The 22,147-nt window shown below is 32.8% G+C and overlaps 1 protein-coding gene across 1 annotated transcript; it reads right to left on the bottom strand.

Moving 5' to 3' along the window:
• Positions 1 to 1,442: 1,442 nt before the first annotated feature.
• LOC129229260 (AP-2 complex subunit mu) lies at positions 1,443 to 21,843 on the bottom strand. The gene is made up of 3 exons (XM_054863530.1): positions 21,761 to 21,843; positions 16,258 to 16,358; positions 1,443 to 4,274 (listed from the first exon to the last, which is right to left on the bottom strand). The coding sequence occupies exon 3, from the start codon at positions 4,251 to 4,253 to the stop codon at positions 2,946 to 2,948; it is 1,308 nt and encodes a 435-aa protein (XP_054719505.1). The 5' UTR covers positions 4,254 to 4,274; positions 16,258 to 16,358; positions 21,761 to 21,843; the 3' UTR covers positions 1,443 to 2,945.
• Between the last annotated feature and the right edge of the window lie 304 nt (positions 21,844 to 22,147).

Raw genomic sequence — 22,147 nt, 5'->3', positions numbered from 1 at the left:
TTAAATTTGAGATTTTTTTAATTAAATTATTTATTTTATAAAGTTTGAGTTATACTGAATGTAGGACTAGTTAGTCATCTTTACTGGAACAAAAAGTTTTTTAACCGAGTTAAATGATTAAAAAAAAGAAAAAAAATGAGTTTATAATTTTGTCCAGCGGTGCATTTATACGTTTCTCATTAATTTCCAAAAACAAAACTTTTAGCAATCACTAATGGCAACATTTATTCATTCTATGGCGTTAAATTAACATTTTGGAACGAAACTTTCTCGTAATCCTGGATTTTTTACCTCTGAGTTTATACTTTTGTCCAGGTTTCACATAATGATAAAATATTAAATTTGCAAATTTTCCAATTTTATGAATTTTTTAATTTAATTGATAAGATGTACTAATTTTAGAACTATTTCTTCAACTATTCATCTTTACTTCAATGAAAATAAGTTAAACTGAGTCATGTTCTAATTGAAACAAAAGGAAACAAAATCAAGTCTAATTTTGTCCACCACTGTAGAAGGTGGAGTATTGTTTCAATCATGCAAAAGGTCCTATTTCTCCACAGGGGAAATCGGAACAAGCAAAAAATTAAGAGTGAAAGCTTTTCGAGTTGCAAAAAAGTTTTTGCCCGGCAGGAAGAGTTTCAAAGATCTCTCTGCTAAAAATCAGTGAATTTAAAATTTTTTTTTACAGAAATTAATTCAATTTTAATTTCTGTATAATAGTTCTGCACAGAATACATACATATATATATTTTCCATTATGTTCACCAATAAACTGTTAATTTGTTAAAAAATGTAATTACATTTTATAGTGCTGTTATTTACTGTATTGTATATTAATTACATGAATATTGTTTGATTAAATAGTATGGTATTTTCGAAAAGCCGAACTATCTATGGTTCCAATTAGATCAGATTTTTGATGTTCTACTGCATTTTAATTTTTGGTGCGTATGAATATTGATTTCATATAGATGGGGCTTCAGTTATTGTATAGCTTATAGATAAGTCATTAATGTCACTTTTTTTCCCTCTATGTATTTATCCATAGTAATTTTTTTTTTCTTCTAATAAAGAAGCCTTTGATTCTTACTATGATCAAAAATTTGTCAATGTACCATGAAAGCATTATTCATTAATTTTCAAGATTAATAAATTAACCAAATCAAAACTCAATATTTTATTCTCCTTGAATAGCATAATGTTTAAAAAAAAAAAAATTTTTTTCACAGAAAGACATTGTAACTAATTCAGGTAAAATCATCAGGAAGGATTAAAGAGATGTTCAAGGTTCAGTATTATCACTTTTGCTTATAAACAAATGCAAAACTTACCCAACAAAATTATTTCAAACATTTTTTATCCAGATAGTTCAGATATGAATCAGAACAATATCTGCTACCAAAATAAGACAAAAAGTAAACATGAATCATAGTACGAAATTCAGAATAAAAATTTTATTAGGTTACACTAAATTTTTGGAAAATTAATGATCACATAGTTAAATAACTTTAATTTTAAATGCAAGTTTATGCAGCAAGTCGTTTTTGTGAACAAAATACCTTTGAGAAGAAATTTTAAAGAAAATCTGAGAACTCTGCAAATGCATTAAATATTTTAAAGGATATAAAACATAATAGAAATTATACATTTCATTTTATAACAATCTTAAAAATATTCAACATATGAAATGAAACAAATTTTAACAGACATAATTTCTAGCTGGATATGTACATATGAAATGGATATCTAACGAAGTGAATAAAAAAACAAAGCAAGACCTTTCTTTAAAATCACACATTAGAAACTATTGTAGTCACAAGTTTTTTCCTACGAACTTTTTATTCCTCATTTAATTTTATATTTTAAGGGTTGATACATTGTATCTAAAAAGTGGACTTAATATAAAAAACTGGAATGTGGTCTACATCACTACAGTATGTTTGTTGAAAGAAAAATTCCCAGGTTTTGAATTGAATAAAATTTAACACGGTATTTTATCTAAGGGGAATTAATTTGAGTTATAAAAAAAGGCACTTTTTCATCAAATTTAGGTTAAATGAATCACATAGTTCTTAAATATCAATCAAGTCGGGAAGAAAATTCCTAAAGCAATTTTACCAATGCTAGCCAGATTTTTTTTCAGTTTCCCTAAGCACTTGAAAAGAAAACTTTTGGTTTTGTTCAGTTGTTAGAAAAGAAAAAAAAAAGGCTGTCAAAATAGTTTCCTCCAAATGTTTGAAAGTGCACTAAAATAGGTTACAAATCTGAATTATATTCAAACATTTTAATATCAATACTAACACAAGTATATGTAATATAATTTTTGATAGAATATTAAAGCATGACTACATGTCACGCAACAATCACTAGCTTCCTACTACAATGCTTTTAAAGACGCGGATGAAATATTAGCAACATTACATTAACCGATAGCAAAACCATCATTGGTTTACTTTTTTCCTTTCAAGTTTTAAAATGAAAGCAGTCCACAAGTCTTCGGCAATTTTTTGAATTTGAAATTTTTGGCAAACAATTATTGGCCCTCCAACCAATAATCCAATAACTTGTCAACAAAGACAAGTCTTCAGAAAGAAATTAAATTCACTTTATAATATACACTGGCAAGGCTTGGAATGTTTGTACTTTAAAAAACAGTAAAAGATTATAATAAAAAGATACAGAAATTTAAATAAAATTAAAATTTGAGGAAAAACATCTTTTATACTTTATTGCTATAACAAGAGTGAAGCTAACACTAAACATTGTGTGCTTACAGTAACAGACTGAAAATTCTTTAGCAACAACATTAATACAATACACTGTTAGAACACTTTCATATAATAGCACATAATTGAGTTAATCTCATAAGTTTATACTTTTCCATAATATAACATACACATTCTAACACACATCCAAATAGCATGCAATACCTAAATTGAATGTTAACATCTGGTTTCGTATAGGCCACTCCTGCCGATGTAACGGACCCATTTTATGACATCGTGATCGCTATAGTTCAATTTAGGTTCAAACACTTTTAGGTACCTGACTTTAAGACCAGAGGGAGCGAACGGTACTTCGAAATTCATGGATATGGGAGGCCGATTCCACTTCTTTTTGGTATCCGTCTGCAAGAGTTCGATCTCGGCACTCAACTGCGTTTCTTTCATGCCGGCCATGCGCTTGATCTTCCAAACGATCGCATTTTCGCTCGCCTTGTATTTGGCCTTGCCCTTCATGCATATGAGCTGAACCCCGCTGGTGTTCAGGGGCGTCGGGATGCGCACTTCTATCTTCTGTCCGATGAGAGAAGACTTGAAGTTGGACTTCAGCACGACCTTCACCTCCATCTTGGTGCGGCCCACTTCTCTCACCAGGGGGATGATACGGAACGGGAAGCTGATATCCTTCGTGATCCTGTACCTCATTAGCTCGAATTCTCCGTCGGGAGGTATGAAGCTGATGCTGTGCTCACTCTCGAATTTGCTCAATTTGACGCACTGGTGGAACTGGCAGTCATCGATGGCTATCGATGTCTTTCCAGAGCTTCGACTGGGATCATCTAACGTGCTGCTCTTCCCCTTGCTCTCCATGGTGATCTTGTCGTTGATACCGAATTTGCACTCTGGCATTCCAGATAGGTACGACTTCATAACGACCCTCCCTGCCACGTGTGCACTCAACACCTGGCCCTGGGGAGACATTAAAAGGTTTACATATTCCAGAACATCCAGAAAGAGCTCGTTTCTTCGGTACTTTATGCCCTCGCGACGCCAACCGATCTGACCCGTGACTTGCGTTGTGATCTGAGTTTGCTCCTCTTTCGTTTGGGACTTCACGCCCTGCTGCGTGATGAAGGTTTTCAGAATTCCAGTATCCGTATTCTGAGGGTACCCGAAATCGAGTATTTCATCCAGAAGCTCGTAGATAAGCACAAAGTTATTTTTCACGTTCTCTTCGCTTATCTTCCCGAAGTACGACTGCATCACTTCTACCATCTTCAGTAGGAATTCAAACACCATAGCAGCATTGACATTCTGTTTCGTGACGGCAGCCAGCCAAATGTTGCTCCTCTTGATGTGGAAGAAGCTGGTGCGAGCTATGTTTGTTACTGGACTTCGTACTTGCTGTCGCGCGTGAATGACATTTACTCGGAACGCATCGACTGCATTCCTTCCGATGTCGTCCCGAAACACTCGAGACACCAGGACTTCTCCCTTGTGGTTATAAATAAATAACCCTCCAATCATTTTTCAGCTTTCAAATATCACCTTAAAAAGAAATGTACAAAATTAAATTTCAAATTTATAACAAATGTTTGAATAAAAGCATGTTCATTTCCAAACCTTTCATACCATTTTAATTACATTTTCAAAGGGCATGAAAATTTAGATGAAATATTTTAATGCCCAACACAAAACTAACCAGCATTGATCTTTCACAAGTAATCATTTGGGAAATGTTAGTGGAATTTTGTTCCAGCTGCAAAGAGAAAAAAAAATCCTAAAGCTATTTCAATGGAAACCTCACATATTTCTTGGGTCATGGAAATCTTAGGAGCATGTTGATATAATAGTGAAAGTTTTACACTTTAAAATTCTTTTGAAAAATAGCAGTATAGAAAATAAAGGCAAAATTTTTTTTACAAATATAATGAAACTACTCCAAAAAATCCAATCCCGACACACAGCATAGGAAATATCCGATATAGCATCGCAATATGAGATCCAAAAAGTATGAAAAACTAAACAATATCATAAACTGAATCGAAAATATTGCAAAAAAAAAGCGTAATATTTTTGAAATGTGAATGACAAAATTAGATTTGTCGGCACAGTGTACTTAATGATCTTAGATGAACATTTCATTTATGAACAGGGTCCAATGATTTTTATCCCATAAATTCATTTTTTAAAATTTTTTATACCCTAAATATTCCTGTATTTGTAGAATCACCCATTTGCACCAGCTCTTCTATTTCTTAAAAAATAAGTAATAAAAGTTTGTAACTGAAGTCATTGTTCAAAACAGGAGCAGTATTGCTCCTCAAAACAAATTGTCATGAATAAAAGGCACCGTTGAATTAACTTTAATAAAATACTTCTTGAATCAAAACTGTTAGATTTTAACTAAATCTATCCTTTGAATGCAATCTGTTTATTGAGATGAATAAATGTTTCAATTCAGAATGATTGTCTCTATGATAAGCAGTTAATAGGCAAGTTCTGCTTTCTCGCCAATTTTTGTTTTCCGACTTGTTCAAATTTAATGATCATTTTCATCAGTTTCATTCTTTCATTTCCAATTTCTCTTTCAACTGTTTGAAATATCATGCATCCATATTAACTTTTCATAACTGAAACAAGCATGAAAATAAAATCTTAAGTTCAACATTCTATTTTTTGACATTTGAAAACCAAATGTCATAAAGTATTGGTTTATACCTTCCCGACTTTCTCTTTACCTTAGGTTGGTTTATATCTTATAATTTTCTCATGCCTCCACAAAAACTAACTGATGAAAGAACGTGCTATCGCACTACTAACGTGCTAAGATGTTATCATAATTCAGATTGCGAAAACATCTTTTGAACGCAACTTGCCAGCATTTAAACGAAAAGTGCGCAAAGGGCCCACCGCCAGATGCAGGTGCTTTTTTTTATTAATCTTTGTTTTTATTAGGGAATAGGCAGTTAGGTTAAAATAAATGGAGATGGATTAAAAATGTTTGAGATAGGTCGTATGAGTAGATAGAAGCCGCCGCAGGTGGCATTCTTGGCGTAAAAAGATGAATAGAACAGGATATATATAGAAAATATTTTATTCATATTCATAAAGGTAATATTGATTAATACTGCAGGCAGCTTTATTAAAACAGCCGCCAAAGGCGGCAATCTTGGCGTAAAAAGGTGAATGACAAGTAAGCCAATCGGCTGCCGTAGGCGACTGCTTGCAAAGAAATAGAGGTCAAGATTCACGGTCGCCACTTGCCATGTGGCGACCTAGTTTAAAAAAGTGGCCACCTAAAAAAACGTCCTCAGTCGCCATTTTCCCCCTTGTTGTTCCAAAGAAAAAAATCTTGGTATGAACAGTGAGGCTCAAGAGGGTGGAAGATGATAAATAATTGCTTTGGAAGCATAAGCCTGAGGATAAACACATCAAAGAAGATCGTTTTTTAACCAGAATGGCAATACTTTTCAGTTATGTGTGAAACATAGATGCCATATTTGGTCACTCACAAGATAGAAGTAGGCAAAGTACTAAAGTACTTAAGTTTGAAAAAACAAAGCAGAATTTGATGCTTATTCAAATGCAAACTAATGAAACAAAATGTGCTGTAAACCATTTTATTTATTTGTTTTTTATTATTTAAAACAGTTTTCTTGAGAAATTTTGTATTTAAAATTTCATCTTTATCGTTACTGCATTGGAGGCTAATGTGCTAAAACCTATAACAGTTCAATTAAATTGATGTTCAACGAGGATTTTTCACTTTATAATGATTTTTATGCAACAAATTCAAAATCCTAAATCTTAATTTTTAGCGCAGTCGCCATATTTGTCACTCCTAAGATGGAAGTAGACAAGATTCTTTAAGAGCCTAAGTTTTCAAAAATAGAATTGTATGTCTATTATAATACAATGCAAACTATTGAACGATCCGAAAATGTGCCGTATTCCCCCCCCCTCCGATAATTATTTTCTTGAAAAGTGCATATCCAAAATATTATTTTATCCATTATTTTATATCCAAAATATTATTTTATCCATACTGCTTTAGATGCTAATGTGCCAAAAACCGACTCTTTCATCTAAATTAATGTTTTTTGAGGGTTTTTTATTAAAATTACTTTCATATCTTACATTTTTTGTGTAATTCGCCATGTTTGGTCATTTGCAAGATTTAAGCAGACATGACTATTTATTCGCCTAAGTATCCAAAAACAGAATCGAAAGCCTATCTTAGTGCAAACCACTGAAAAAAAGGCCGCCGCAGGTGGCTAGTTATAAATAATCGGCAAAGTGGCCGATTAATCTGTGCATCCCTAGTATATAACTTTAAAAGTGTTTTGTTTGCCTATTCTTGTCCTGATATTTTTCAAACCCCCGGGCCCCTGACAATCTGGAAAATTCTATACTCCACTTAAAGGGGAGTCATAGGTCACCTCTTGATACCATTCCCCCTCTTAAGGTCAATCAATCCAACACAGGACATTGAGGAAAACACACTAAAACAGGATCAACAAAGTAAAAGTATTGTATGTATCAGAGGAAAAAGACAAACAGTGTGAAATGAAAAAAACAAAAAATTGCCTTTTACACCATCGCGAGAAAGGTTGTTCAAATTACAAAAGGGGGCCCATACCTGAAATAGCTTAGGACCCCTTTAAGCCTAAATCTGGCCCTGGTAATGATGGATAATCGAATGACCATTGAAATCAAGCTTACAAAAATGAATAAGTACATAATTATAAAATAAATAAGAACTAATTGATAAGTTATCAAAACAAAAACTTAAACAAGCTCATCTTCGGTAGCATATATCAAAATAACGTCCAATTGTCAAAAATATTAAAATGTTCACAAGATTCAAAACAATTAAAATCTCAAACATGGAAGTCTGCGCGTCATGTCAATTGTGGCATGCTTTACAAAAATAAGTTTTTATTATTTATCCAAATAAAGAATAAAATAAATTAATTCAAGGTAGCAGATATCAAAATAATTTTCAACTGTTAAAAATATGAAAATATTGACAAGATGCAAAATGATTGAAATCTAAAACACAGAAAGTATTTTTTTCGAAGTACGTGTTAAGCACATTGTACCCATTACTAAGAAAACTGCATTAATGAACTTGTTTTTCAATATTTTAAGAACAATTCAATGAAATTCCCCTGTATTTGTTTGGCACCTCTTTCAACCCATACTTTCTTTCAGTGTGAATTCGTCCTTCTTAGCTGGATGCATTTACAGGTGGGAGAACACCCTAATATGAGAACAACGTAAATGAATGCAACTGATGCACTCAAAATCGCTCCTTATATTTCTTTTCCAACGAGTATCACAAAATATGAAAAAATAGTCACCTACAATTGCAAAAAGTAGGGAATTATGGAAAAAGTTACTTTTGGGCTTTTATTGACCAACACAGTTACCTACGGTAAGAAATAGTCGCAAAGGTGCCAGTCCTAGAGAAGCCACTTTAACATTTGTTCAACACAAACTTCCCTGCCCTAAATATAACCTCATGCTTTCTAACTTTCCCCACATATTTATAAGGAACAATCCTACAATGTCTACAGCTGAACAATGTCTAGCTTCAAATGTTGCTGTCCTTCCATAAATAAAATTTAAACCATAAAATAGTTTGGATTACCAACTGCAGCCAGCAAGCGTGTTAAAGTTTTTTTTTTTTTTGAAAAAGAAATCTTTTAGAGACGGGAAAAAAAATATATAAAAGAAGCTATTCCAAATAAAATCTTAACTACACAGCAGATCAAAATGTTCCTAAATTTGTTTGAAAAAGACTAAGAGTTAAAAAGTTGAAAAGATTAGAAGTTAAATTTAAGTCAGAGAGTGAAAATTTCAATCTTCATTTTCTGTTTTCTCATACTGTTTTTACAGGAAGTTTCAATGAAATGGTTCTGAACACCTTCGTTTTTAGATTTTTAAATATTTCTGGAGAAAAGCGATTTCATTTAATAGCTTACACAATTTCTGTTGCACGCAATAAAAAAATGCTTGATTTAATTTTTCTTTCGAAATATTGGCAAATAACAAACGAAACTGATGAGAATCACAACATAAGGCAATGTTTTGATATTTCTTGTTTTATCAAATTGAAAACTTTTCATATTCATCCCATTTTCACTTAAATAAAAAAAAAAATTCTGGACCATGTTCTTTCATGACCTTTTCAGTATATTCTGCTAATAATGCTTCACACTTATTTTTCTTTGGATGAGACAGATTTTTAAATTATGAAATTTGTCTCACTCCTCATATTCCTCCAGCCATAAGAATGCAAATAAAGGTTCTGTAATTTGGTTTATTATTTCTTTTTTTGGTATTTTCATAAAATCTTTTAATAAAAAACAAACGGTAGAATTATACCTATGTGTATCAATTTTCACCATAATTTCATATTTAAATAAAAATATATTACCAATACATCTTTTCTGAACATATACAGTCTTTCTTTTTGGGCATTAACCCAAGCTTCAGAGAATTACCCAAATATATATATACAGTGAAAACGTTCAACACGAAACTAAAGGGACAAAAAAAAATTTCATGTTAAAAGACATTAAAGTGCACCGTATACAGTCCGGACCGCTATACCACTTCAAGTTAACCGATTTTTCACGTTAAGGGTTTTCATGTTAAACGTATTCCACTGTACCTACTTGCTGGGTGTTTACCTGATCTACAGTAGTCGTATACCATAAAAAGCAAATTAATTTAACATTCATAATGAAGATTTGCTCAAACTAGTGGATCATAAACATTATTACTGGAGTCCAGATTGTATGCAAATGTATATCTGAATATGCAAAAGCATATTTTTGCCTTTTGACATAAAAACACATAGACGTTCAAAACAGCATATTACTGTTTTTCATTCACTTTAAGATTTTTTTCTCATAAAAACAAGATCACGGAGAACTATTTTCTTCTTCCTAAATAATTTAAAAATAAGGTAAACTGTGGGTCTTTCTCGGGTCGGCCAATTTTTTGTGCAAATTATTTTTTATCAGTATTATTGCCTAAATTTCAATTTACAGGGGTCTGTCCAGAATTTCTCACCAGGTCCGTTTTTTGTGAAAAATGAAATAATTTTGTGAAAAATCAAATAATTTCGCAAAAAAAGTTTTTTTTGTTAAAACTAAATGTTAGAATTTAGAGAGGGCACAAACTGCATAATTTAAACTTAAAATTGAGTGTTTTCCTCTTCTATGTTGAGAATATCATTCTGGGGTGTTTTTCTAGTATTTGGCGGGGGCGGGCATCGCTCTCTCAAGTAGCAATATTTATCTATCATTCTACATTATGTTAAATTATACTAGAAATATTTCTGTACAGCATTTAAAATAATTGTAACAAAAAAATATATATATAACAAAATCCAGACAAGGATTCAGCTTTATTTAAAGTTAATCATCCTTGTTAGCATCAAAAAATCAAATCCAAATAATTTTTTTCCAAAATAACAGTTAAACCTAGTACCACACCATATAAACGCAAATATTGACAAGCTAGTAAAATGAGAATATTTTCAAATGAAGTCATTCTAAAGGTTTAACGCCAGACGCTAAATAGCCATAATTTTAAAGTTGGTAACCCTATCAGAAATGATCATATTTTCAACCCACCCTTACTATCCCTTTGCAGTTCTAAAGTTCATTTCGCTGATATATATATTATTGTTATTGTTTATTAAATCATGAGCCAGGAGAAAAGTGCTTACCACACCTTTTCAGAAAAGTTTACAACAACACTGCTGCTAACTAGCTGTGATAAAACAAACAACAAAATTATTTAAAACCAAACTTATTTTCAGCTGTTAATTTCTTTCCAAGAAACGAACAGGCATTATATTTATTTGGCAGTAGCAATTAACAGGCATTATATTTATTTGGCAGTAGCAATTATTTACCGCTTGCAGGAGCATCACAAGAGTGATGATTTTTTTTTATTTGCAAAATTTGCAGATTTTGTATAAGCTGATCCCTCTAATTTGACTTTAAAAAAGGTTCCAAAAATTATCGGTTTTAATATGCGTTATTTTGCTTTCAGATTTGCTCTTTCAATAAAAAATTTGAAAGGAAGGTTCTTGTTTATCAGAATTTTGTGAAGGATCCGTTTTGATTGATCAGGATTTTGTGAAAGGTCCGTTTTGGTTGATCGGATTTTTGTGAAGGGTCCGTTAACGGACCCAAATATCCTTTGGCCAAACCCCTGATTTATCACCAGAAATATTTAAAAAGCAAGAATTAAAAGGTCATCTGTATTTTTATTCAGATGTGAAACCATTTATTTGGGTGAATAAAAAATTATTAGTTCATAGTTTTGAATTTTTAAGGCATATTTTGACGACTTCATTCTGCACTAGTGGTACCTGCACGGCTTTGCCTGTTGTAGAAAACTGAAAGGTCATTTGTTTAGCCTGTACATTAGGGTGGAGAAATTTTTTTTTTTTTCGAAATTCAACTTCTAATAGCGCGGAAAAGTTGTGGTTTGGTTCCACAAAGAAAGGGCTAAAATATTTTTGCTCTACCTTTCCATCTTGAGGGTCCGCTTTGACCTTCAAGTTTACAAAATTTACTTTTTTCCTAAAATTCCACTTTTAATGCAAGTAATTTTTATTTTAGATGCTCAATTTTTAGTGGAGGGAAAGAGTTGTGACTGGGTATCATAAATAGGGAAAAATTATTTTAATTTTACTTTTTAGTTCTGTGGGTCGCTTTGATCTTGTATTTCAAAAACTTGCTTTTGTTTTGTAGTGAATTAATCGCAACTTCGTTTTTTCTGTACTTAATTTAATAAGTTAAAAAATTGTTATTTGATACTATAAACTTAGAATTCATATATTTATATCCTAGATTTCATTTTAAGTACCTGCTTTTACTTTTCTTTTCTTGAAAAATCTTACTTTTTTAACTACGGTTTTTATAAGTCATTTCTCTTTTCCGTAAATCAACTGTAAATGTCAAAGAATTCCAATATCACTATATGAGGGAAAACACTTTTATCTTGCCTATTTATTTACTTCAAGGGAGACCCTTGAAAGCCTTTACTTTTAGTCTCTGCGTATAGGGGTACTTCGCCTCCCTCTCATTCTTAGCTTGAGGAATGAATTCGTCCAAAGCCATGTGGCACCTGTTTCGCATGTCATCCGAGAAAAAATAAGCAATCACATTGCTTAGCTGAGATTATGCCTTGCCGACATAGTCTAACATTTGTTTTTCTCGAATGAGTGTATGTGAGCAGTTGAGTATCGATTTGTTAGTCGAGTTGTAAGGAAAATGGCTACTAGTAGCAAAATTAAAACGAGAACTAAATTAAAGTGTCCTGTGTTTGGAATACCCAAAGAGTTGAGTAAGCTAGTTTTGCCCACGTATGAAGACTTGATGAAATACTATTTGCATGTTAGGAACCATTTAAAGAAAGATGAAATAACGAAAGAACCCACGGTAGCTGAAGTCTCAGAGGCAGTAGCTTTACAAATCGAAGAACTGTGGAGGAAATCTTCAATACCTATAGTTACTCACACTCGTGTTCAACTCATTTATTCATACAATACCAAGTACAAAGAATTATTAAAATCTATACGAAAACAGAAAAATGAACGTCATCTGGTCAAAATAAAAGCATTCGCTGAGGATGCAAAACAAAAATTGTTTGATATCTCGTCTTGTAAATTTAAATTTTCCTCTTGTAGTTGTGAAAAGTCCCACAAAGTTCCTGTGGAAGACCAGAGTTCCTGTGGAAGACCTTCTTCATGACCAGAGAACTGTTAGAAAAATGATCATGAGCACTGTTGACTTAACTGCAACAAAAAGACTTTGACGGAAGGCTGAGAAAAAAATCAAAAGACAATGCTTGCTTTTCTAAAGTTGCAAAACAAACTGAAACACCTATGATTTTAGAATCAACTTCAAGTTCATCAGAAATGGACATAAACGACGAAATTTTCCAGGCTTCTACTTCAAATTTTAGAGCAAAAGTGAAGGAGACACCATGTTCCACGAAGCTACCACCCAACTCTCAACAAATGCGAGTTCCTTTACCAACATTGGCAAGGGAATGTGACCGATACGGTGTTTCAGATAGAGCTGCGGCATCAATAGCAAGTGCTGTGCTTCAAGATGTGGGTTTGATTACAGAACAAGATTCTTCATGCGTGATTGATCGCAGCAAAATCATTCGAGAGAAACAGAAGAAAAGGAGAAAGGTACTGGTACAAGAGACGGAAACTTCGAGAAGTCTTTGTGCTTTGTATTTCGATAGCAGAAAGGATAAAACGTTACAACTTGCAAGCTTAGATGGCAAAAAATACCGTAAAACAGTAGTTGAAGAGCATGTTACTTTGCTTCAAGAACCTGGATCTAAGTATCTTGGCCATGTGACTCCAGCCAGTGGCACAGCGATAAACATCACCAGAAGTATAACTGACTATATAACAAGCAATAACATTTTAGTTGATAATTGTGTAGCTGTTGGATGTGATGGAACCAACTTAAATACTGGAAGAAAGGGAGGTGTAATACGGCTTCTCGAAGTTCATTTCAAGAAACCGTTGCAATGGTTAGTATGCCAACATCATTCTAACGAACTTCCCTTATGACATCTTTTGAAACACTTAGATGGTAAAACAGAAGGTCCACGCGCATTCTGTGGAATCATTGGTAAAGCATTGGATGGATGTGAACAGTTGCCAGTTGTAATGTTTAAACCGATTCAGGTTAATCTTCCGAACATAAACAGAAATGAGTTGAGCACTGATCAACAGTACTTATTTGATATTTGTAAAGCTGTAGCTAGCGGTCAGTGCACTGAAAATTTGTCTAAACGAGAACCTGGAACATTAGTACACTCACGGTGGTTAACGACGGCAAATAGAATTTTACGGCTGTACATGACAACTGACAGTCCGCCGCAGAACTTATACACATTAGCAGAATATGTTATGAAAGTGTATGCACCAATGTGGTTTACCATTAAGATTAACCACTCTTGCAAAGATGGTTCTAAAAACCTCTTTGAAACAATCAAAAAATCACGTTATCTCTCTTCTGAATGTAATCGATCCTGTGATTCAGCGCAATGGTTACTTTGGGAATCCGGAAAACATATTGATAGCGATGATCACAGATGATCGACACGGTGTCGGAGAACTTTGTTTGCGTCGAATTATGAATGCAAGATTTATGACACCGATTGGATTGCGAAAATTTACAATTCCAGAGTTTAATTTTGATGCTAAGACTAGCATAAACTCATTGATTGGCAAAATTGGGAACACACGGAGCCGCCACTTACAAGTGGAATTCTAGATAAGGATTTGAAAGAAATGGTGCTTGATCGCATACCTTCTGAATTGTTTGATTTCCATGGCCACCCATGTCACACTCAAGCAGTGGAACGATGCGTTAAATTAGTCACAGAAGCATCGTCTACGGTTTGTGGTGTAAGCAAGAGAGAAGGATTTATTAGAGTAAGATTAGAATCCAGAAAACTTACGCCGCAATATAACACTAAATCTGAATATTGTCAGTCATAAAACTGATCTCCAAGCCAACTTTTCCGCCAAACTATGCGTCATTGTTTGTAGTGTGCGGATTATAGTTTGAATTTGAAGGAACAACAATTTGAGAATTCATTTAGTAACTTCTTTAGTTTTGCTGTGTAATTTCTGCGACTGTAAAAAATTGGATTGATAATTTCATACTTTTATGTTTAAATTTTGTAATCTATCATATGTAAAAATCACATTTTGGTGCAAAGTCACATTTGTCAAGCTGAGAATCTTTTACGTCAAAAATGCTTTTACTTGTTAGTTTTTTATAATTTTTAGTTTTATATAAATAATAATTGATGCATATTAAAGCTAATCTTTTCAAAGGAATAACTTTTAATACATTTTTCTCAGTGTGCTAAGTATTGTAATGTTACTTAATTTTAACTCGATATTGGGTGATTTTAAGGTATATGATATTTAGATATTTTATTAGTTAAATATTTGAGTTTGGTATGTAATTTACACAAACGGTCAACTTTGAAGTGCTTTTTCATCATATTGGAAAAATTTTGGCTTTAATGGAATCGTTACAACTTGTATCAGTTTTGATGCAATAATGGTCAATTTCAAGGTCCGAGTTGAAACCTCAAAATATTTTTTGTCATAAAAATAATTTTGCATGACAAAATATCTATACAAGAGGAAACTTTTCAGCACTATTACTTAGCTTCAATCAAATTTTGATTTTTTATGAAACTATTACAACTTTTGTCAGTTTAGATGAAATTATGATCAATTTCAAGACGCGAGCGGACCCTCAAGATATTATTTGTCATGAAACTGTTTTTTCATGACAAAATATCTATACAAAAGGCAACTTTTCCGCGCTATTGCTTAGCTCTTAAAAAATTTTGATTTGAGTTAGTTTTTATAACTTTTGTCAGTTTTGATGCAATAATGGTCAATTTTAAAGCAAAAGCGGACCCTCAAGATATTTTTTGTTTTAAAAATGCTTTTGCATGACTAAATATCTGTACAAAACACAACTTTTCCGCACTATTACTTAGCTTTCATCCAATTTTAATTTTTTCACTCCACCCTACTGTGCATTTACAAATAATGGATGATGAATTTCTTGCCACTTTGCTTTCCATTTTACGGATCTACTTTATGATAATTTGGTAATTTTCTCGTAATGATAATTTGATCGGTAAAATGTTCTTAAAATTGGAATAGAAAAAGAACAAAATCAAATTTTTGAAAAACCGCTTCGAGGTGCACACATCCATGCTACAAACTAATTTTGTTCCAAAATTCAAGAAAATCGACAGAACGGTCTAGGCGTTATGAGCGTCACAGAGATCTAGACAGAGAGACTTTCAGCTTTATTATTAGACTAGCGGTACCCGCACGGCTTTGCCCGTAATAGAAAAATTAAAAGAGTCTTTTGGTTCGCCTGTATATTTACAAATAATGTATGGTGAATTTTCTCGCCAATTGGCTTGTACCCATGTTACAGTTCCACGTTATGATAATTTCGTATCTCGCCAGTTGGCTTGTGCCCATGTTACGGTTCCGCGTTATGATAATTTCGTAATTTACTCTTCCATCTTATAATATTTTTGTTTTTAAAATTGGAATAGAAAAAGAACCACATCGAATTTTAGAAAAATCGCTTCGAGGTGCACACCCCCATGCTACAAACTAACTTTGTGCCAAATTTCATGAAAATCGGCCGAACGGTCTAGGCGCTATGCGCGTCACAGACATCCAGACTTTCAGCTTCATTATTAGTAAAGATAAAGAACAGAAGATGTAATCCAGGCCTGAGTTAATACCGTTGTCATCACAAATGTGTTGAACTGCCTTTTCATGCAAAATAAAACATTTTTCAAGCAACTAGCATCAAATGTGCTGACACTTATTAAAACCTTATAGGACACTAGAAAATTAACAGTTTTATTAAAAAGATAACCCACATATTAAAAACAATCTTGTAATGTATCTTACTTGAAGTCGGAACCAGCAAATGGAACTCAACGCAGTCTCGGGTTATCTTCTCGCTAGAAAACTATGTTTGATCTTCCCTCTAACCATACCTAAATTTCCACCTGAAAAAGAAATGTTTAAATTAAATAACCTAATACCTAAATGTATATAATTAAAATTTTAATTCACTTCTGCAAAGTATAAAAATTTTAACTCATCTACTTATTTACAATTTCACTAACTAGACCTTTAAATTACTCTTCCAATGGCCACTTGGCAAATCAACAGCACATTTTAGAGAATAAGCAAAATACGCAATTGGTCAGGTCACGAAGTTTAGTTTACCAGGGTTCACACAATGGAAAAATCAGATTCTCACTCACATTACCAACTTTATCAGGCTTTGTCACTGATTAAATTATGTAGTGTTCAAAGAAGAGAGGAAACAAGACTTGAAAATCACGCGACTTCGAGTTCATGTAAGTTGAGGTACAGTATAACCTCAAAACATAACTATTGTTAAGGGACTGGAAAAAGCCATCATTAAATCAAGGATATTGTTAAATTGAGGAGCAGAGACACTTTCTACAGTCAAATCCAGTCCAGTGAAATGCATCATTAAATTGAGGAAATCGTTGAATCGGGTATCGTTAAATCAAAGTTATATACTGTATAGTTTTTTCTGAGTAAAAACAATCTGAAGTTCATACATGGAGCTCTGGTAGCAATAATGCAAAACTCTGAGGATTTGAGAAAAATTCCAGTTAGTGAGACCAGAGCAGAAAGTATTTTTAACGTAGCATTAACATAGAATTACAACCATGGGCGCCCATATAACAAATGGTTTAGCAGGATATTTTCCCCATGGAAGCAGATTTCAGGACAGATTAGAGTCATTAAAATTTGACATTTTTAATTACTTATGCATTAATGGCTGGAGAAGAAATGTTTTTACATTTTTGCAAAGAAAAATGTACTAAAAGCAAGGTAGTTCTAATTTCTAGGGGGGGGGGGGCGAGCCCCCTCTTGCCCTCCTATATGGGCACCCTTGATTACAAGAAGATCAGATAGAAAACCATACAGCAAACAGAGCCTCATTTAGCTCTACGACATCCCTAGGCAGACTTGAAACCTGAAGGTGCACAATAAAATAAATTTAAAACGATAAAATAGTCAAAAAAGCTAATGGCCAGATGGCTGATGTATAATTGTTCAGTGAAGCACCATTTATATGTCTCTCTTTAAATTGGTCACTGCAGAGTAGGGTGGGTCAAAAATTTTTTTTAAAAAAAATCAAAATATTAAGGGGCAGGGGATTAAAAAGGTGCTAAATGGTCTCAAACTAATATGTGTGAAATTTTATTTCATGCTGATTAGTCTTTTTGTCTCCGGATTGAGTTTGAAGTTTGAATTTCCTTACCCAAATAGGATACATTCCATGTAAGACAGCAATAATAAATGTTACTTCGTTTACAGAAACAAGTGATGAAACTTTCAATTTGCACCTGATTTAAATTCACACTTGCCATTTTAGTTGTTAGAGTTGGCTGAAATGTGTGAATTAGGTCAAACGCTCCCCTGCCTACTGTGCAGGACGAATGAGTAAGAGATGCTAAAAATCTAACCTTTTGAAATGCAGCAGCAATCTTTTGAAATCCTATCCGAAAATAACTAAGAAAATAATCAGAATAATTTTACCAAGTTAGTAAATTGCCATTTGACACTTCATTTTGCAAATGCAAAGATATTAACGACTACATTTGTCCGAAAAAGAAAAAAAAAAACATTGAGAGAAATTGCAGCTTCAGCCTCAAGAAGAAAGTGAAGACAGTTTTAGTATCATTACTTCATTGCATCTCTTTTATCCGATACGGACAGTGAGGATCAAGGGAGTTTCAAGGAACTTCTACAAGTTTCAAAAAAACTACAAACGCTTATATCAATAAATTTCTACCACAAGAAAATACTGTGGCCTTTAATTCGCTTTCACGGACGTGTGATAAATATTAAATATCCGACAGGGCTGGAGTAGCTATTGCTTCAGCAGTACTTCACCCCACCACTTCAGATATTGAGAAAAACATGCTTCGTCGAAAAAGCAAAATAGCACGAAAATCTGCCCTGGCAAGAGCCAAAGCCTTTCAAAATGTCTCATGTTCTATGGCTAACTTGTGCTAATCGAATTTTACGTTTGTTTCAGTGGAATTTCCTCCTGAAAATATAATTCTTGCAATATACGTCGTCAACGTTTATGCTCCAATCTGGTGTCTATCAAAAGTTATCCTTTATGTGCAGATTGGCTGGGCAGTTGTTCAAAATCACTGCAACTAGATATTTATCCACTGAGTTGAAGTGCAAAATAGATGGAACAGCACATCCGTGAATTCGCAGCCTGTTGGATTTTAGAAGCTTGTAGTGTTCAACAAAGTAGACTCCCAAACGATAAATTTTTCACATTCTTATTGTTAAGTTTGATGCAGAATCTTACATTGATCTCAATGACCGGAAAAATGTGTCTGATCTACCAATACTGAAATCAATCTCTGAAGAAGATATATTCAACTGTTTGTTTCAGGAAAAAAAGAACTGTTTACTATGCCTGCCATACACACAGGCTATTGAAAGGCAGGGGAAGCACAAGAAGGTTCATGGTGCAGATTGCATCATTGTTGATTTTACAGATTTTTGACCTTATTTTTTAGGGAGTGGGAGGCTCTGGCTCTGGAGATTCTTCCCAGCAAGGGGGCGGGGGGTGCCATCGCCCCATGAGAATGGACACCTCTGTGAAAATGCAGTTAAAATTAATGTAAGTTTAAACTACATTGTGCAAAAAGAGAAGCTTTAATAAAGAACCAACTGGAGTCCCGGAAACTTATGCCAAAACTAAATAGTAAGGACTTTCAAGCTATTTTAAGATGAATATTTTTAATTTTGAAAATTAATGATTATCATAAACGTTTTTATAAATAAATGATTAATACTTCATACTTGCCAACCTCCGAAGGAAAAAAAACAGGAGATTCTACTGGAAATATATAGGTGATTCACCAGCGACATATCTTCACAACAGAATTATCAAATTATGCTTTTAAGTAACATGAATACTAAATTTAAAGCGAAATGGGGATTTTTCACCGATGTAAGCAAATTTGTAGCAGCAAGAAAAAATATAGTACAAAGGAAAAACCAAATAATAAGGAGTGAATTTGCTTAAAGTTTCATACATTCCCAGTCTCTACCAAAAAAGTAGCTACAAAAATTTAATTTCTAAAATCCAAAAGAAAAAATCAATATTTTATGAAAATAAAATATAAAATAAGTAGGTATAGGGTAGCACATATTAAAATAACTTTAAACTTTCAAAATAATTGAAATATTTTCAAGATGCAAAAGGGTTGAAATATGCTGCAATTTTCGGCAAAGCACGTGCTTCATTGAACATGCAATGTGGAATGCTTCCAAAAAATTAATTTTTACTAAATGAGTTATTAATTGGTAAATTTTTTATTCCTTGACATTGGTAGACTAGAAAAGGGCGCCATCTATTGAGAAGAAAGCGAAACTTTTTAATGATCAACTAAAAAAACTGCAAAAACGGGAGAAAATCTTAAAAAACGGGAAATTGGAAGATGGAAGCAAAAAACGGGAGTCTTCCGTTAAAAACAGTAGAGTTGGCAAGTATGATATTTGGACAACCTTAAGTTGTTATATATATATTTATAATTGTCTTTTGCATTTATTTTATAAAAATTACTTTTTTCCTTAAATACGGGTTTTTCAAACTCAATCCGGAGGCAAAAAATGAACTCCTAATTGAATGAAATTTTATATATAACCTTAGAACGTCATTTGGCACCTTTTTCTTGCCCTGCCTGATTGAAATCTGAAACTATTTTTTTACCATAGGACGATGACCCACCCTACTGCAGAGTCCAATACATGTTTTAATGTATACCTGTTACTTTTTTTATTCATATGCTTTTTTCATGCAGTCCCTTCAAAAACTTATAAACAGTACTATAGAGAATCGAAAAATGACATTTCAAGAGAGACAGCATGACAAGTACAAATTATAAATGTTAAAATGCTTAAACTAGCAGCGAAACAAAAAACATTCAGAATGTAATTCAGATGCATGGAACTGTTACAACAAAAAAAAATCACGTTTCCTGTTCGTACATTATGTTCACGAAAACAGCCCCCTATAGGGCAATGGTGTTCTACTTTTCTAATTATCATTTTTTCCTTATTAAATTAAATGAGTAGCTTGAGTTTATACAATGAGTTTCATTAAATATTTCTCACCATCCTAGATTTACAGGTTTTACTATATTCAATTCAACTTTTTTTACATTGATTTTTTAACAGAACTCTGAATCGAACCAACGTGCCCTGAGCGCAGGATACGTTGGTCTACAATATGAAAACAATTTCTATTACAGCTTAGATGATTAGCATGGAAAAAAATAAATGAAAATTTAATATCAAGATGGCATATTACGGTATTAAATTGAACAATTACTATTTTTGCACTTTTTATGCCAGAACCATCTATTTTCTCAAGAATCAGCAGAACTTGGGTCTTCATTAATTTCATAATTATTACTAGAAATTTGCTTAAGAAATGCTGTCATAATTTTTTTCTTTATACAAACAAAGAAACAAATAATTATGAATTAAAAGAACACTTTAGGAGAGGAGTACAATTTTCTAATTTAAAAACGTTTTCAGACTGATGAAAATTGCTCAGCAGTGAAAAAATAGCAATTAAAATTTGTAAAAAAATACTACCTTGTGATTTAAATATTATTCGATTTGTAAGACTGTGGGGCAATTTGTTGGTCAAAATTAAATAAAAATTGATTAATAGTGTAAAATTATTGACACCGGTCCAACGAGTGCCACCTCCCCCCGTATACCTATAAAATCATATCAAAGATAGATAATATTTAAATCAACTATTTGAAATTTTATTAGTCTGCATTAGCAATCATTTCCCCATATATTTGTTACGAAATGAATAGCTAAAACAAAATAAGGAAAAAAAAGAGCTCTATGTTCTGAATTTATCAATTGCAATTCTAAAAAATTATAAAAAAGAAACACGGAATAAAATTTGAACTTTTTGCGAGATATAACTAAATTAAATTACACATGCTGCAATTATTTTAAAGTTATTGTAGTACGAAATACATAAGTTGCATCTTTCTAACTTAACCTTGTCCGAAGAGGCTATTTAACAATAAATGGTGCACAAAAGAGATAGTTATAACTAGGAAATTATCATTTAATACTGAAGCAAAGAAAGCTTACTATTCACTTTTATACTGGACGAATAGTTTATTAAAGCGACTAACAAAGATATGGTCTTCAACTATATTAATGAATTAAACGTCAGCAAGTGTCTCTTTGAAGGATAAACGATGTGCATAGCTTAAAAATAACATACAAGACGACATTCATTTCAAATAAGTGAGATGTAAAGGTTTCACAGTAGTAATAATACATTATAAAAGGGGATTACCATTCAAAAGATGTCAAATGTGCCACATTTTCAACAGTCGGTAACCTCCCACCACCAAATTATTTTCTCACCGCAATTTAGATAGAATAAAGAATGCTGCCAGATCAAAAATATAAATCTTAGTTGAAGATAGCTCGTGGAGGAAGGAGCCCTTTTTGCATTTGTTCAGTTCGAGTGAACCTTAATTATATGGCAACAGTCCATCAGAATTTTTCTCGGGGTCAGTGTTAACAATTGCACAGCAGCGTTGAAAAAACATTTTATTCAACAATCACTGAACTACTTTGCTTACATTCTAGGCATGCGTAGGATTTTTACCGACTCACAATTGTATAAGGACTGCAGAGAAAAGAGATAAGTGAAGTGAGATAAAACAGAATACGATAA

This window comes from Uloborus diversus, chromosome 9 (genome assembly GCF_026930045.1).
Source record: "Uloborus diversus isolate 005 chromosome 9, Udiv.v.3.1, whole genome shotgun sequence".
Taxonomy (NCBI): Eukaryota; Metazoa; Arthropoda; class Arachnida; order Araneae; family Uloboridae; genus Uloborus; species Uloborus diversus.
The sequence above is the reverse complement of the archived record's forward strand: the minus strand, read 5'-3'. Positions and strand labels throughout refer to the sequence as shown.

Bases quoted from the DNA above. Each gene is read 5' to 3' on its own strand.
- LOC129229260 (XM_054863530.1), bottom strand. From the start codon at position 4,253: ATGATTGGAGGGTTATTTATTTATAACCACAAGGGAGAAGTCCTGGTG.